The sequence below is a fragment of the Colletotrichum godetiae genome (assembly GCF_030913485.1).
Source record: "Colletotrichum godetiae strain CBS 193.32 chromosome Unknown BDP55scaffold_62, whole genome shotgun sequence".
Lineage (NCBI taxonomy): Eukaryota > Fungi > Ascomycota > Sordariomycetes > Glomerellales > Glomerellaceae > Colletotrichum > Colletotrichum godetiae.
Genome location: NW_026851310.1, coordinates 76460 through 90816, shown reverse-complemented (window position 1 = coordinate 90816; position 14357 = coordinate 76460). Strand labels below are relative to the sequence as shown.

At 53.6% G+C, this 14357-nt stretch overlaps 5 protein-coding genes across 5 annotated transcripts; 3 read left to right on the top strand and 2 right to left on the bottom strand.

Annotated features, from left to right (window-relative positions):
* Positions 1 to 2377: 2377 nt before the first annotated feature.
* On the bottom strand, positions 2378 to 4463 carry BDP55DRAFT_563347 (FAD binding domain-containing protein; the record flags this gene model as incomplete). The annotated part of the gene is made up of 4 exons (XM_060570230.1): positions 2378 to 3334; positions 3388 to 3681; positions 3737 to 4359; positions 4418 to 4463. 4 exons carry the CDS (start codon positions 4461 to 4463, stop codon positions 2378 to 2380), a joined length of 1920 nt encoding a protein of 639 aa, XP_060424062.1.
* A 2496-nt stretch (positions 4464 to 6959) lies between these two features.
* On the top strand, positions 6960 to 8979 carry BDP55DRAFT_361784 (uncharacterized protein). Its single transcript, XM_060567039.1, has 4 exons — positions 6960 to 7338; positions 7392 to 7465; positions 7531 to 7680; positions 7737 to 8979. The coding sequence occupies exons 1-4, from the start codon at positions 7191 to 7193 to the stop codon at positions 8499 to 8501; spliced, it is 1137 nt and encodes a 378-aa protein (XP_060424061.1). The 5' UTR covers positions 6960 to 7190; the 3' UTR covers positions 8502 to 8979.
* On the top strand, positions 8790 to 9957 carry BDP55DRAFT_733383 (uncharacterized protein; the record flags this gene model as incomplete). Its single annotated transcript, XM_060580082.1, has 3 exons — positions 8790 to 9459; positions 9524 to 9775; positions 9824 to 9957. 3 exons carry the CDS (start codon positions 8790 to 8792, stop codon positions 9955 to 9957), a joined length of 1056 nt encoding a protein of 351 aa, XP_060424060.1.
* Positions 9958 to 10587: 630 nt separating this feature from the next.
* On the top strand, positions 10588 to 12442 carry BDP55DRAFT_563317 (uncharacterized protein; the record flags this gene model as incomplete). Its single annotated transcript, XM_060570224.1, has 3 exons — positions 10588 to 10775; positions 10832 to 11675; positions 11741 to 12442. 3 exons carry the CDS (start codon positions 10588 to 10590, stop codon positions 12440 to 12442), a joined length of 1734 nt encoding a protein of 577 aa, XP_060424059.1.
* Positions 12443 to 13024: 582 nt separating this feature from the next.
* On the bottom strand, positions 13025 to 13870 carry BDP55DRAFT_563364 (uncharacterized protein; the record flags this gene model as incomplete). Its single annotated transcript, XM_060570234.1, has 1 exon — positions 13025 to 13870. The coding sequence occupies one exon, from the start codon at positions 13868 to 13870 to the stop codon at positions 13025 to 13027; it is 846 nt and encodes a 281-aa protein (XP_060424058.1).
* Positions 13871 to 14357: the final 487 nt, after the last annotated feature.

Below are 14357 nucleotides of genomic sequence, written 5' to 3'. Positions count from 1 at the left end.
GCGGCTCTTGCAGAGGCTCCCTCCCATCCGTCGCATTCGCCAGGATGAGTTCGAACTCTGAGTCCTCAGCTGGTCGTTTTCGTGACGGAGTCGTGGCAGGTGAGCCTTGGTCCAGAGACAGTCGTCCCTGTTCGATAGTCTGAACCGTAATCGTCTTCTGGCTCGACCCCTGAACAAAAATTCTTCTAGTTCCCGAACTGTCGTTCACTTCTATAGGTGTGAGTTCGTTGGGAGGAATGCCGATTGTTTGCTGGCCTGGGCTGAACGACCAAGCACCTGGGGGCGCGGATGGCGAGCTGGATTCCGAGCCGCACTCAGTGTCCTCAGATTCCGACTCGGCTTCTGAGTTAGAATTGCAGAGATGGAAACTTGAGGATGGCTGGGAGCACTTTCTCGTGGAGACACTTCCGACAGTAGTACGATTGCCCTGGATTCTTTTGGCTGGCTTGGGAATCGGACCACTCGGCCCAAAAAGATCGCTTCTTTCCTCGTGCTGGATGACGAGTTCCTTCAACCTGCGGCGGCGTGATCGATACTCGGCGACGTGGGAAGCTGGGGATGGCTTGTGTAGATTAGGTTGGTGCCGAAGAGTGGCGCAGATAGGCGCGGGTCTCAAAAGCGCAGCCACCGGTCTGAGATAGGCGGACTGCTGAGACCTGGGGAAGGGTGTCGCCTTGATGGGGGGCTGGCAAACGAAGGGATCTTTCGCAGGGTGCTTCTTGTACTTCCGATTTCTTGAAGGATCCTGTCCTGCGCTGCGCGCTTGAGCACGGAATTGCAACTTCTTGACCTTCGCTGCAGCTGGTGTAAAGAGAGAGGAGCCAGTAGGTCCCAACGATCGCGAAAGGGCACCTCCGTTCTTCAAAATCCCACGCAAGGGCTTTCGGTCTCTGTGAAGCGACTGAACAGTTTTGGCTGGTCCAGATGTCTCCTCGGACTTCTTGAGCGTGGCGTCTCTCTGACGCTCCGCTTCCTGGGCCTTCTGGCGCGTAGCTTGAGCGATCTGCGACTGTGCGACTGGAACTCGGTCGTGGCCGATCTTGGGGTCGTCGGTAGTTTGAGTATGGGCGGTTAGTTGCTGAGTAGCAGAAATACCGAAGAGGGGAACGCGGTGGTTGAAGCCTGGGTTGGCGAGGGAGTTGACGAGGGGGGTTTGGATAGGACTGCGTCTGTAGGCTCTAGGCTTCTCGGTTTCGGGTGATTTTTCTCGAATGTCTTTACGAGCGTCGAAGAAGTCGGCTAGTTTCTGAGGGTTCGGGGGAAAGCCTCGGCGGCTCGGTATCTGCAGTCGGTCTGGAGCCATATTGGTTAGCTTGGAAGGTGCGTTGCTTGAAGATGAAGCAGGAAGCATCATGAGAGTCAACTTTGACTCGGCGCGAAAGGCGCGAAAGAGCAGGTGAATATGAAAGGTGCGACGAAGCGAAGAAAAATTGAATTCTGGGGCGTTTACTGTGCCTCTGAAGCTGCGCGATCAGGAATTGGTGCGAAGGCGCTTGGTTGAGTCGGAAGGCGAGTTGTGTCGCGATGCTAGAAATCGGTCGTGATGGAAGGTTGAAATGGGTTGGAGGTGGTCGGGGAAGTGTTGGGGGGGGCTCGAAAGGCAACGCGCTCTTGTTGTTGTAAAAAAAGAAGGCGCACTGCTGTTCATTGAAGAAAAAAAAAAGCTGAATGTAGGTAGCAATGAGAGATCGAAACGGCATGCGCGCCTCAAAGAATTGCACGTTGGATGAAGGAAGGTGAGCCGGCAGACACGGTGGGGAGTGGATTTGAGAATGGAAGTTGCGATGGAGGTCGTGTTTACCTAAGGTACGTAAATTATGTGCCTAGGGTACTGCCTGCCTCCGCTAAGGTAGGTACCTACCCAGGTAGGGAATTCAACTTCATTTTTCTGGCAGCTCTATCGCCCCACTAACCCAATAGGTGCGCGCACCCGTCACTTCAAGCAGCGGAAGGAGCGAAACAGCTTCACAATCGGCATAGTGGAGTGGTTTGCTTGATAAATTCATTCATAGGAACGGGCCACACTTCTAGATACCACAAGGCTGTTTACGTGGATAAGGTCACTGGGAACCTCAAGAAGGATCTAGACGGACCTTGCAAAGTAATTGTTTCTGAGCAAGTGGTTTTCACTTTATAATCGAGGTAGGGATAACAAGTAATAGAGTTTGCTCTCTCTCTTGGTTTTATAATGCTGCAGACGGTGCTATGGTGCCTATCCATCCTGAAAGGTGATATCGGAATAGCCTCACTCTATTGCAGAAATCCAACTCATGTTTCGCTCCAGTACGCCAGTAAGTAGGAACCCAACTCAGTACCTGTACACCGATTTCTCTAAAGAAACCTCTCTCAACCTAAGCATTGTCACACTTCAAGTGCATCACAGCTGGGCTAGCGTCTCTCCGAGCTTCTTTGTGCAGAATGTGCCAAAGTACTCGTTCAATGCATCAACCGTGCCGCTGCCCTCCACCAGCTTTGCGACCATACCAACGTAACCGTCAGGACGCACAACGACAACGCCACCCTTTTCCTCATCAAGTCCCAACTTGGCGTGCGCTGCGGCCTTGGCGTCCGGCACGTGGCGGTCCCACCTGTCATCGGCGTAAACATGGTCGCGGTACCGCCCCAGCACCTCCGGGACATCGCGCGAAATCTCGATGCTGCTTCTCTTTGCAGAAATGATGGTGCAGAATGAGAAGAACTTGCTGTGAGGATTGTGCTGCTCGTGGTGTGAAACACTGTCAACGTCTTCTCTAACATAGGCGGCGTAGAATGAACGCTTGTTGTTAAGATGACTAGCGAAATCTCCGAGGGCCTTGCGAGTGACTGAAGGCTTTCCAGCAAAGACGAAGATGCGGAAGGAACCGTTGAGCGGGATTTCTTGCTCCAGGTGGACAACATTGGCATCGACAACCCTCGTGACGTCGGCGTTCATAAACAGGCGGCCGGTGCGGAGCTTCGTACCCTCGGGATGAATCAAGGATGATTTAGCCCGGTGTGATTCAGACCAGTTCAAGACATTTGGCTTGTAGGCCACGCCGTATCCGCTTGTGAACTCGCATGACTCCTTGAAAGTCTTGATGAAAGCGTTTTCGGACTGCTCCTTGCCGGCGTTCTCGGTGGCTGCCTGAGCTTCGCTTGCGGCATCGGGCCGTTGAGAGAACAGCTTGGCATACCTGTTGTCGAAGTCTAGCAACGTCTCAGCCACGTCCCTCCTCTCAGTCTCGTAGGTCTTCAAAATATCGCGCTGCGCGAAGCCTGCCTCTACAGCGTGGATCTTCCAGGCCAAGTTTTGGGCGTCAAGGAATGCAGTGTTCATGCCTTGACCGGCTTTGGGCTGATATTCTAATTAGTACGGAAGCTGTTTCCGTTCTTGTGTGGACCACTTACGCTGTGGGTATGACAGGCATCACCTCCAAGGAATACCCGCTGATCGAGAGTGTAGCGGTCTGAGATTCCTTGTCCAATAGGGTATACTGAATACCACTCTGTCCTCTCCCATTCAATGGAATACGGCTCAAGAATGCGCTTAGCCGACTCCTGCACTTCCTTCTCACTTGCCGTCTTGCGTGGGTCGAAGTCTGGGTCCGTGGAGGATGCGATCTGAATGTACAAACGGACCATGTTGTCCTCTCGAGGGATGACCATGATGGAACCGTGCTTGCTGTGAATTGTGCATTTCATCTATACCAAAATCAATATGGGCCCCAGTAGAATCATCCTTAGCAAGTTTGCTTACCTTGATATCGGGAAAGTCGGTCTTGACAACGCCATCCATGACACCCCATACGTAAGAAATAGGATCCTTGTGCTTGATACCAATCTGTAATTGGTTCCTGATGAAGGAACGAGCACCCTCACCGCCGAAGAGGTATTTGGCTCGCAACGTTTCCTGGGCGGTACCATCGACATGCTCAAGTTTGACCTCGACAGGGTACTCGGGGTTTTCGGCCGCGTTGGATGAGAATCCCGTAATGGTCCAGGGCCTCTGAACCTGCACGCCGTTCTTCTCCAGGTCACCCAGAAAAACGCGCTCGATATGGCCTTGGTGCAAAAGAGTCGTGAAGGGGTACCTGGCATCGATGAAGTCTGGGCAACTCGCCCAGGTTCCAGTTCTGGCGATTCCGTTGCCCGACTTGGGCGGGTCCCAAAAAGCGACCTCGTAGACTCTGGCAGGCTTGTGGGCCATGATAGCCGACTTGAGGCCCATGTTGCGAAGAAGGTCGAGCGAGCGTGGTTGAATGCCGTCAGCTCTTCCGGTTGGTGTCGGTTCAGCTCGGTTGTCAATGTGCTTGATTCTGTATCCCCATCTGGCTAGAATGGTTGACAGCATCAAGCCCACAGGCCCAGCACCTACGATGACTTTGGGAGGATGTGTTAGCGTGTAGCTCACTGTGAGTTCAGGGTAGCAGGGACTTACCAATATCATAGTAGGTGCCTGACTGGCGATCAGGTTGCGTCTCCATTGTGCGAATAGAAGAGTAGACTTTGGTTGAATCGAATTGGTGAAAGCAAGTCTATGGGAGCGGATGACCAGATTGCGAGACTTCCAAAGTTCAGTCAATAGAGGGGAATGTTGCGCCCAAAAGTGAGAGAAGGATGGTGTCGTCTAGAAAAGAGTCTTTGGGGCAAGGGGAAAAGGCGGCGAATTGGCCTTATATATAGTAGGAGACCGATTGGCGCAGAGATGTCAGTCGGGGCATGGATGGTATAGACGGCGGGGAGATATCCGTGGACGACTGGACAATGAGACCGATCCGAAGGGGACTAAGAGGCCGGCATCGACATCGGGAAGCAGACTGGGGACGGCAACGTAGGCCGGGAACTCCAAATCCCCACACTGGGGTGCCACTTGGGTGGCTTCTGGCACCCAGAGTCACGGATGTGGCCATGTGCGCCTCACGGTGCCCATCTAAAGGGCCTCGAGTCTGGCCAATCATGGTCTAAGGGAATAGAACGGCCATGTTATCCGTACAGGCTTGCGTGGTTGACCCGTAGGCGTGGCAGGCACGTCATGGAGACACTTCCGAAGGGAACCGGGAGGCTTTGCTGAGTGAAGCTTCCACTGATTTGGCCGGCTGGGCATCCCTGCGTGGGGGAGCTCAGGCTTGACAAAGGAGACTCGGGTAGTCGAGTCGGCAAGTTGGATGTGGGGCAGCTCAGATTGGCTTTTTGGTGGTTGTACCTTTTCCTCAGCAACTCCCACGATTGAGTGCCAAAAGGCAGTTGGAGACGGCATCTGGGCGGTGGTCGGTACATGTTTCGGGACAGCTAAGCTCAGCTCAATACGTAGTTACCCACCTGCCCGACATAAATCCAATCACAGTCTGGTTCTTTACAAGGATGGCTACCTATCTTGGGACTTGGGGTCCTCGGAAGTTGGAGAAGGCAAAGTGCGGGGAAAAGACGGTGCAGCTGCACCCCGAGGGTACTTGCCGCTGGCACCGACCGAATCGAAATGTCAATTGCAATGTAGTGAACTGTGGAACGAAGAAGGAATTGACAGGGCAGGAGTTGCCTCAACTTACTCCGCGTGTCCGCTCAGCCCCACTGCACTCTACAAATCAAGTGACATTATTTTTGTCATTGTAATGCAAGGCGCGATGCCAAAGCACACGTGACCGCGGCTGATGTCTCCGTTTGGAAGGCTTGACTGCGGTCTCATCGTTAGAGTTGAGGTAGGCGCGTAGCTCTCTGTATGTGTGTTCCACTCAATTGTAGAGGAGCGTGTAATACGCATCGAATTTGCAATTTGTTTCCTGAGTACGGGTACCTCGTTACGATTTGGAGGTTGAATGCAAGCCCGTTGCTGGAGCCGCACGGACGCGTGCGGTAGAAAACTGGACGGAACCTGTCCGAAGAAGCCCCTGCCTACCACCACGCCTTCAGAATGTGCATTTCCGCATCGCCAACGGCCCTCCGACAAACGCGAACATGTCGACTCGCCCCAACGAAGTTTACAGTCATAGACGTACGGATGGACACGAGAGGCACCTCAAAGCCTGCGGGCAGCGTTGCAGATCCTGCATCGTGCCATGGATGGTGGTTCCCCACGCTCCATGCACTAGCCACCTGTTCCGAGACGGGATCAACCTAGCACGAGGCTAAGCCCAGGCGTTTGCTCTGCGGTTGATGCAATCAGCGTATCCTCTCGACATCAAAAGACAACGAATTGCTCCTATGGTAGTAGTCTATTTCAGTATTGGGACTTATGCTAATGGCGTACTGCGTGCGCAATACTACCTTGCAAAGGCCACCTGGTCGCTTTGCCATGGTCTTGCTGAGTAGAACGGCCTAGGTGTTATATCGACATCCACTTCGAGATTGTCAGAGCCTTGGCAACTTGATGTCTGATAGGCAAGCTGCAAGGGCTTCTTGAATGGTATCGACATTGTGTGTTTGGACCTAGCGATCCCAAGATTTGTAAACTCCCCAACCATGGGCATTATCAGTACCGTTGGATCTCACAGGCCAATTTTGATTCGGCCAAGAAAAGCTCTTTTGCTTGCTTCAAGTGAAGGCACTGTGGCTGGAAAACAGAGCTACTTGGCTTAAGGTAACCGACAACAGGCGGGCTGTGAGGGCACCACATACGATCTGGGAGACCAGATCTATCAGTGGCATATCTGGTCGAGTGACCTGCCGCATTAAGAGCAAAAGCTTGCCCTACAGTCACGCATGTAAAACTTGACGTTATGGAAAATTCAACCCGGATCGGATTTGTTGGCATGCTTCCGTGTATCGCCGACAGTTTGGGGAGGGCGGAACATCTGCGCCTTCCAACCTCGAGGCGTGTACTTTCCTTGACTGCCTTCGTACTTGCCTGACGACAACGACCACACTTGCCTTCTCTTTGATCTCTGCGGTTGTTCGATCTCCGCGTCTCCGTTCATGTGGGAAGGCTGCGAAGATTCTGACGTCCTGTCTCTCTATAGCTTGTGTCCTTTCGCATTCTTTCCCCCAAGGGTTGCCGAGAACTCGGGCTTCTATAGGAGCGCAGCGCCTATGATACGGTCGATTGTGACGACGACGAGAACGCCTTTCTACGCCCAGCTGTATGCCGCCATGGCACAGAGCAAGTAGTAGATGGTGCCGCATCCCTCTCACTAATACCCCCGCAAGACGCACACCACCGTGTTAAAGCCGTCTGACCACTGCCGACCATCCTAGCTAGTTCCGGTAACCCTGTAACCATGCGGAACCGGCTTAGCCTCCAAGCCTGGGTTGAGTCTATTCAGACAGCTGCCCAGGCCGATGATGAGGAATGGCGCCGAAGGCTAGCGAAGATGGGAAACGAGTTCGCCCAGGACACTCTGTCGCGCCATGATTATGACGAAGGAAGTAGGTTGCCTCCGATCAACCCAGGATCCTGGATATGTACTAAGGATGCGCAGAGTGTCGCAACGTCCTTGTCAGATACTGTGCACACATACCCCGGAACTATCAATACCGGGACGGTGTTCAACTCGTAAGTCAGACACTCTCCGTTTTACTCTGCCAATATGGATACCTGGCTCATGCTTTCCATGTCAGGTGTTTTTGGTTCTGCGCGAACATCTCGGAGACGAGAATCTGGATCTAGCTGGTGGCGTGCTATACGAGTTGATCGAAATTGACTGCCAATATTCTGATGACCCAGGTGCTGAGTTCCAACGTTGGAAACATGATCATCTCAATCGACATGTAAGTCAGTAGCACAAGTACACTGCGATACCCATTTACTAATCCCAACACCGCAGTCCAACCTTGAGTTGCCCCATATACCTCATATGAGTACGATCACCTCGTCCATACGGCCCACAGTCAGTCTTGTGCGGTGGCGCCAGCAGCATTCGAGTCGATATCCTATCAGACTTTCAGACTATTACCCATCGACCAGGGTGGGCTCGAACGAGCCAAGCTGCATACGCAGTCGCAAAGCTTGGATGATTGACCATACTATGTATGTTTCGACCCGCGAGGGTGGCACCTGTGCTTTTCGCAGTCCCAACCCTAAAGAACTGCATGAAATGCAATGGCAGCTTGGCACCGGGAGTGCTGGCAGGTTCATCAAAGAAGAAGAAGTTATCCCGACTACTTCGATTCACCAAGGAGCGGAGACGAGCAACTTGAACGACAATCCCGGTGACGATACTATTCCTGTGGACAGATCAGACCTCAGAAGATCCCTGTCTCTCCTCCGTGCGCTAAGAAAGAGAAGAGACCCTTCGATGTCTCGAGATGCCGGAGGACCGCCGCCTAGGAGCAAACGGATTAGTTGGTTCACAAATATGTTTGGACTGGAAACGGTTCTCTCCTTTCGAGAATCTCCTGATCCGAAGCCTGTACCGCTGCCTGAAGGCTGCGTGACACCGCATGCGATTTTTGCTAGGAAATTTTCCTTGATAGCCGACAATCAGCCTCTGCCGCCGTCGATGTCTCACGAGATGATGCCGACAGCGGATATCAAAGCCAGGAAATTGCTGGCGGATGCTGCCGTGCAGGGAGTGATGGGCTCTTCCTAGGAGTTTCGTGGCCCTTTCACACCTCAACTCGGCTTTGATGGTGGACTGGACCATCGACGAGTCTTTGTTGACCCTTCTGCTGCGTCATCCCGCGCAAACCGATTTCTATCCCACGAGACAGCTGCCGATTCTCGTAGGCAAAGTGACATCGGTCCCCCTAAGGAAGCCAGGACACCAAAGTCCCAACGCGGCCACGACTGGTTCGGACTGGATACCGCTACTCCAGAATCCGATACTCAAAGACAGAGTCCCCGTGCGAGAAGCGTTGGCGCCGAAAGATCACCAGACATGGCTCTCGGCGACTCTATGAGGCGCGACTGCAAATACCGTCCTCTCTCCAGCAGTAATTGGTTCGGTCTAGATGGTACTGTAGACGACGATGTCGGGACGAGCCCGCAAGACCGAGATCGCGCCCGTTGCAAGAGTGTGGTGCGCACACCATGCGGGGTCGCCGCTAAGAACGACGGATTACAAGCGCCAACAAATTTTCGTTCGAACTCACAGACCATCCGGTCTACTGCGCGTCACTCTGGAAAGTGGCAGGATTCACCCAGGTTCTCCCACGCCGGCGGAGAGCGTGGTGTTCCTGATCACCGATGGCTGGTAGCAGACATACCAAGGATACACCCTGTCAACATCGTCGAGATCAAGACCCACAAACTGCGGCTTGCTCCATCACTCGACCAACTTCGCGGCCCAACTCTTCCAGCCAAACTTGCGATTCTATCCAGGATCTATAGCCCTCCCGATGATGACGGAGGCCGGAAAATCGTCACGGAAGATATGCTTGGGAAAGCTCGAGAGCTGACCATCACAAAGCAACAACCCGTCCTTCGTGACGTCGGACGGGGGTCTCGCTCCAGCGGGATGGCCTCGAGCGATCGATCGGAGAAGCTTTCTCATTCCAGGACATCATCTAGGCCAAGTTTGTCTGAGGGCCAGGATCCTGTGAAATCTAGTAGGTGTTTTCTGCTGCTTATAGGCCAAGTTGAGATCTTCGGTACTAACAACCGTCGCTCAAGCGCGGCATCAACCGTCGCTCTCAGCCTTCTACGCCTATGTTCAGAGTGACGGTTTTCCCTCAGGGTCAAATGATGGCTCGCAAGAAGATGTAGCCGTTGTCCGGGGATCTCGGGCATCCTACAGCGACTATCAAACGGAAGAAATATGGGCAGCGCAGGGCAAGACGCGATCATCCTTGAGCCTAGAAAAGGTCGCTGTATCTGAACCATTGGCGGGTCGCGATAAACAGCCACTGGAGCATTCCCTTCTACGTAGGTATTCAGCGATGTGTCTCAGAAGATATAACTAATGCAACGTAGCTGGCGATGCGAGGAATCAGTCATCGTCTCGGATGGAGCACAAGTCGGAGCCGAGAACTGATGATGTCTCGCTATCGGAAGATTCTGATGCGTGGCGCTCCTTACTGATGCTTGAGGGTAGGCAGCCTGGTTGAATGAGCGGCATTTTGCTGCTGTCCCTACGCCCCTGTTGTCCTTGATCTTTCGTCGTTGGCCATCGTCGTCCCTCTCTATCCTGCAGGACCCTATTGTAGCTAATTTGTGTATTCCAATCGAATAGTCCAGCGCCCCGCCTTGGATCAGACCAGACATTCAGTTGACCTGGAAGCCATTTTCCCGCAAAGAGGTACGTAAACAAACACGCTTGCTTCACCTTCCGGGAGGTTGCCGCGCGAAATTCACTTCCACTTCACCCATTACCCATCTCTCCTCTTTTTCGATCTTTAGCAATGTGCTGAAGGCTGACTTTCTCCATCTCAGACCCTTCATCTTATCGCAGTCGCATCGAAGCTTGGATTTCGGAACTTCGGACGAGTCAATTCGAAGACCCTGAACTCGTCAGCCCATTTCCTCGGCTTGTCCTACAAAGATCTCGCTCTCTGCTACTGCCAACCGATCGACGTGCGGGACCCGACTTCTGCGAGGACTCATTTCGCTCAAGGGTTGGGAATCTCATCGAGTCCAAACGTCAACGTCAACGGAAATCTCACTCTGTGAGCTCTCGAATCTCTGGTCGGCGTCATACCCGAGAAACAACGTCAACGATATCGACTGATCTCCCCATCATGACACAGGACTCGGAGATGCCGGGCGTGAAAGCTCGAGTGGCGGTTCCCTCCGCAATCAAGGGTAGCTTCATGTCACTTTCGCCCAAGAAGCATCGATCACCGTCGCCTCAGAAATACAAGCCCAACAAGTCAGTGCAGATCAATCTGAATTTGACTGAAAACCAGATGGATAGATTGACCGACGTGTGAGTGTTCTCTGCTAGGAGATGTAGACTCGGATTCGTGATTGACGAGTGATCAGGTTCAACAGTACAAGCGAGTCGCCATCTCGCCGTGACCGAGTGGACAACTTCAGTCGACCTCGGTCGCCCGAGCGAGACATTGACTTCGCTGAATCCTTCACTGAACCCCAATCGTTGCCTCGGGGTCATGGAGATCCTTACCGTCAAAAATCTGCCAAAAACGCTAAAATCCAACAAAGACGTCTCGAGGAAGGCCATGAAAGCGACTCCACTACTTTCTCGGAGTTGATGCCAAGCTCACCTCCCAAGGGCCACAAGGCCAAGGGCTCTCTGGCATCGAGTCTCGCCGAGCGCCGCCAGCACCACACACCTAAACCCGTCCACGTTCAAGATAGTCGTCAGTATGGGGCTATTGTGGAGAATGCTGGCGGCATGCCCTCTGTCCGTCCGCCTATAACCCCTGATAACCCTTCTCCCGCGAAAACCGTCCAAGCAGATTCGTCCTCCATCTACTCTCAGAGTGAAGGCCATCCTAGCCTTCTCCACATCCACAGGGACGATATCCCGCGACACATTAAGCATGTGTTGGAGTCGTACAGCGGCTGGAAGGACTCAAAGGCCCCAGCGCTTGTTTCCGACGTGGGCGGCCGCGGAGGGAGCCCGCCCAAAGGTAGACTGGAAGCTCTCAAACAACCAGTCATGGACGCAAGTGATATATATTCTCCTCTTCGGCCTTACTTCGCCTATAAGGACCTTCCCGTCCAGAGAATTGCGGGTAAGACCCTGATTGGCGAGCAAGGATGGCTCGAGCGACCCAGCAACACTCCCGACCGCAAGAGAAAGGACGGGTCCCCAAAGAAGCCCGGACTCCTTGACTACCTCAAGAAGATTGCAAAGGGAATGGTAAGACGTCCCTGAGCTTCAGCATCCGTATTCTGAGTCATCATCTAACCCAGTGACAGACTGAGAGCAAGACTACTCGAAGGCCGAGGGATATGGAGAGGGAGGCGAAGGTCCAGAGAGTCACGATCTCTCTCGATCCCCGTGAGCAGAGTCTTCTTTACTGCGAGCTCGAGTTCCACATTAGCAATGCGCTGCATGCCTACATCACAAACGAGCTGAACCACGGCCGTCTGAACCCTGACAAACTCAAGAAAATTGCCGATGGATGGACGCAGAAGGGTCGCCCACGAGTCGTGGGATTTCGCTACGACCTGGAAACACAACTCGATCTTGTCCATCTACACATTGACGAGTTCCGGTTCTTTGGTCGCCGTCAAGGCAACCCGACGGAGATCGCCGGTCTGCTTCACGCGATGAAGACCAACGCACGATCTTTGCGCATTCGCACTTACTGCCAACCTGATTCCGTCATCGCCAAACAGCTTGTTGACTCGCAGTCTCTCTGCAACACCATCGGATGCTCAGAGACTCAGCAGATAGCCATCGCCGAGATAGCTCAGTTCTTCAAGGTCATTGTGGAGAGAGAGCAGGCTTACCGAGCCGAGCTGGATCGCGACAACTCCGCGCAAACGCTGCCGCATGGCCAGGGTGATCGTCAGTGGGTTCCATCCAGGGAACTGGTTGAAGGCGCGGATCCCTATGGTGGCCTTCACTTGATTCCGGACGGTTACGACGTTGGTAAGGAGACTCTTCGATACAACAACTAAGCCGCACAGCCTGTCTCTTCCGATGCTGCATAGAGACAACGACTGAAATGGTTTTGACAACGTTTATGACAGGTCACAGGTGCAGATAATGGGCAAAGGTTGCACGTATGGAGCAGAAGGGAGGTGGATGCACATGAGTTGGTCTTTGGGCTATGGGCGTCGCTCGGTGTCTGCCGTTTGAGCTCGATGTGCTTAAGTCCGTCATTGCCTTGCTTTTGCTGCGTGAGAGCATATGGGATACGCATTATGAACCTGCCACAGGGTTTGTGGCAACTGATGAGAATGAGGATATGTAGTATGAGCTTTGTAGACCAATAAGACAATTGTAGGAATAACTTTATTGAGGCATCAGTAAGGGAAGTGTTCAACATGATGTGATATATCTGGTCTTGCTTCATGGGGAAGATTTCTCGAGACAACCCCTCCACCAAGAAGCCCGAGGCGTAGGGTTCGATGACACAGGAAGCATCGGGACATCAACTCGTTATCAACTCAAAAGAAAGAAAGAACTTATTAGTCGTCAAGTCGTTAGATGATATTCATATACATTCAATAGCGGCGGCGAAGCTTGTCCCGACGATCTCAATTCCTGTGCGAATAGCGCTCTTCGCTCCGCAGTCTTCCACCACGGCGATCTTCATACCCATGGTCAGGATATCCATTATTCCACTCGTCACGATGCCGGTTGCGCAGGCGCCCTCTGCCATGATCCACGTCGTGGTCTCTTCCCCTCCCCCACTTCCTCTCCCAAGCCAGCTGCTGCTCTCTATCCCTTTCACGAGCAGCCTCGAAGCGTCTCTCAATGGCGTTAGCGCCGAGACCGCCCACGAGAGCCCCGACGACGGTGGATATAACCCGCGCTTTCTCTGCCTCACGGGGCGAGCGCGGGCGGTATGTGCCGTTTTCCATTTCCTTGCGAGTCCGTGATCGAAGTGTGGCGTCGGAGACTTCGCGTGCTGCCAGGCCGCCGACAACGGCGCCTAGAAGGCCTACGCCGATGCCCGAGGATGACTGGGTGAAGGTATGGTCGACAGCGTGGCGGGCTTTGCCGATGGGGCTTCGTGGGCGTGAACGTGAACGTGGTCTGCCTACTGCGTCTGCTTGAGGTGGGAGGGAGCGTGGGCGATAGTGGGAGTGGGGCGGGAGTTGTAAGGCGTTTGAGTCGCGGGGGGAGAGCGGTGACTCAGGAGGGTAGTATGGGTGGACTTGAGGAGGAGCGTCGACGGGGATGGCACCCGAGATGTAAGGGCCGCTGGCGATCGGGACGGGGCCTCGGTCCGGATATACTACCTGGATGGGACCGGCGCCGCCGCCGGAGTAATACTCGGGGGAGTACTCCCGCGCGACGGGAGGTGGGTCGTCGCGGCGATGGTGGCTTGGGCTGCGGGGGCGATCCTCCCGGATCTCGTGCTCGTAGTACCTAGACATGACTACCTATGCCGAGTGGCGTGCAAGACTCTACACTGTTGGAGTGATGTCGGCGTAGTTCCGATGGAATGAGGGAAGTTTCCGAAGCCAGTCTGGAGGTCCAATGAACTCAGCGAGACAGAATCTGCGCGAGGCTGGGCGGAGAAGACGGAAAGTTGAGTTCTGGTTGGAAAAGACTTAGGAAGTGGTGACAGGGGATCTTTATGCGGTTGGTAGTAAGAAGTCTGCTGCAATCGCAAGTCGACGCGGAGTGTAGAGTCGTACAAAGCACACAGCAGCGACCGTAGATGTAAGGGCTCGTTTCCTACGTGGCGATGCCGAGAAAAAGGATTTCGAATTTGAGCGAGGAAAAATATCTGAGCTTAGCTCCGAGCAAATAAATCTTCAGGTTGTGTAAGCTCAGTCTGATGACTAGGTCAAAGAGTCCCGGAACTTAGAAGAGGGCCACGGGATTAAGGTAGAGAAGGTCGAGGTCACAGCGTTCGAG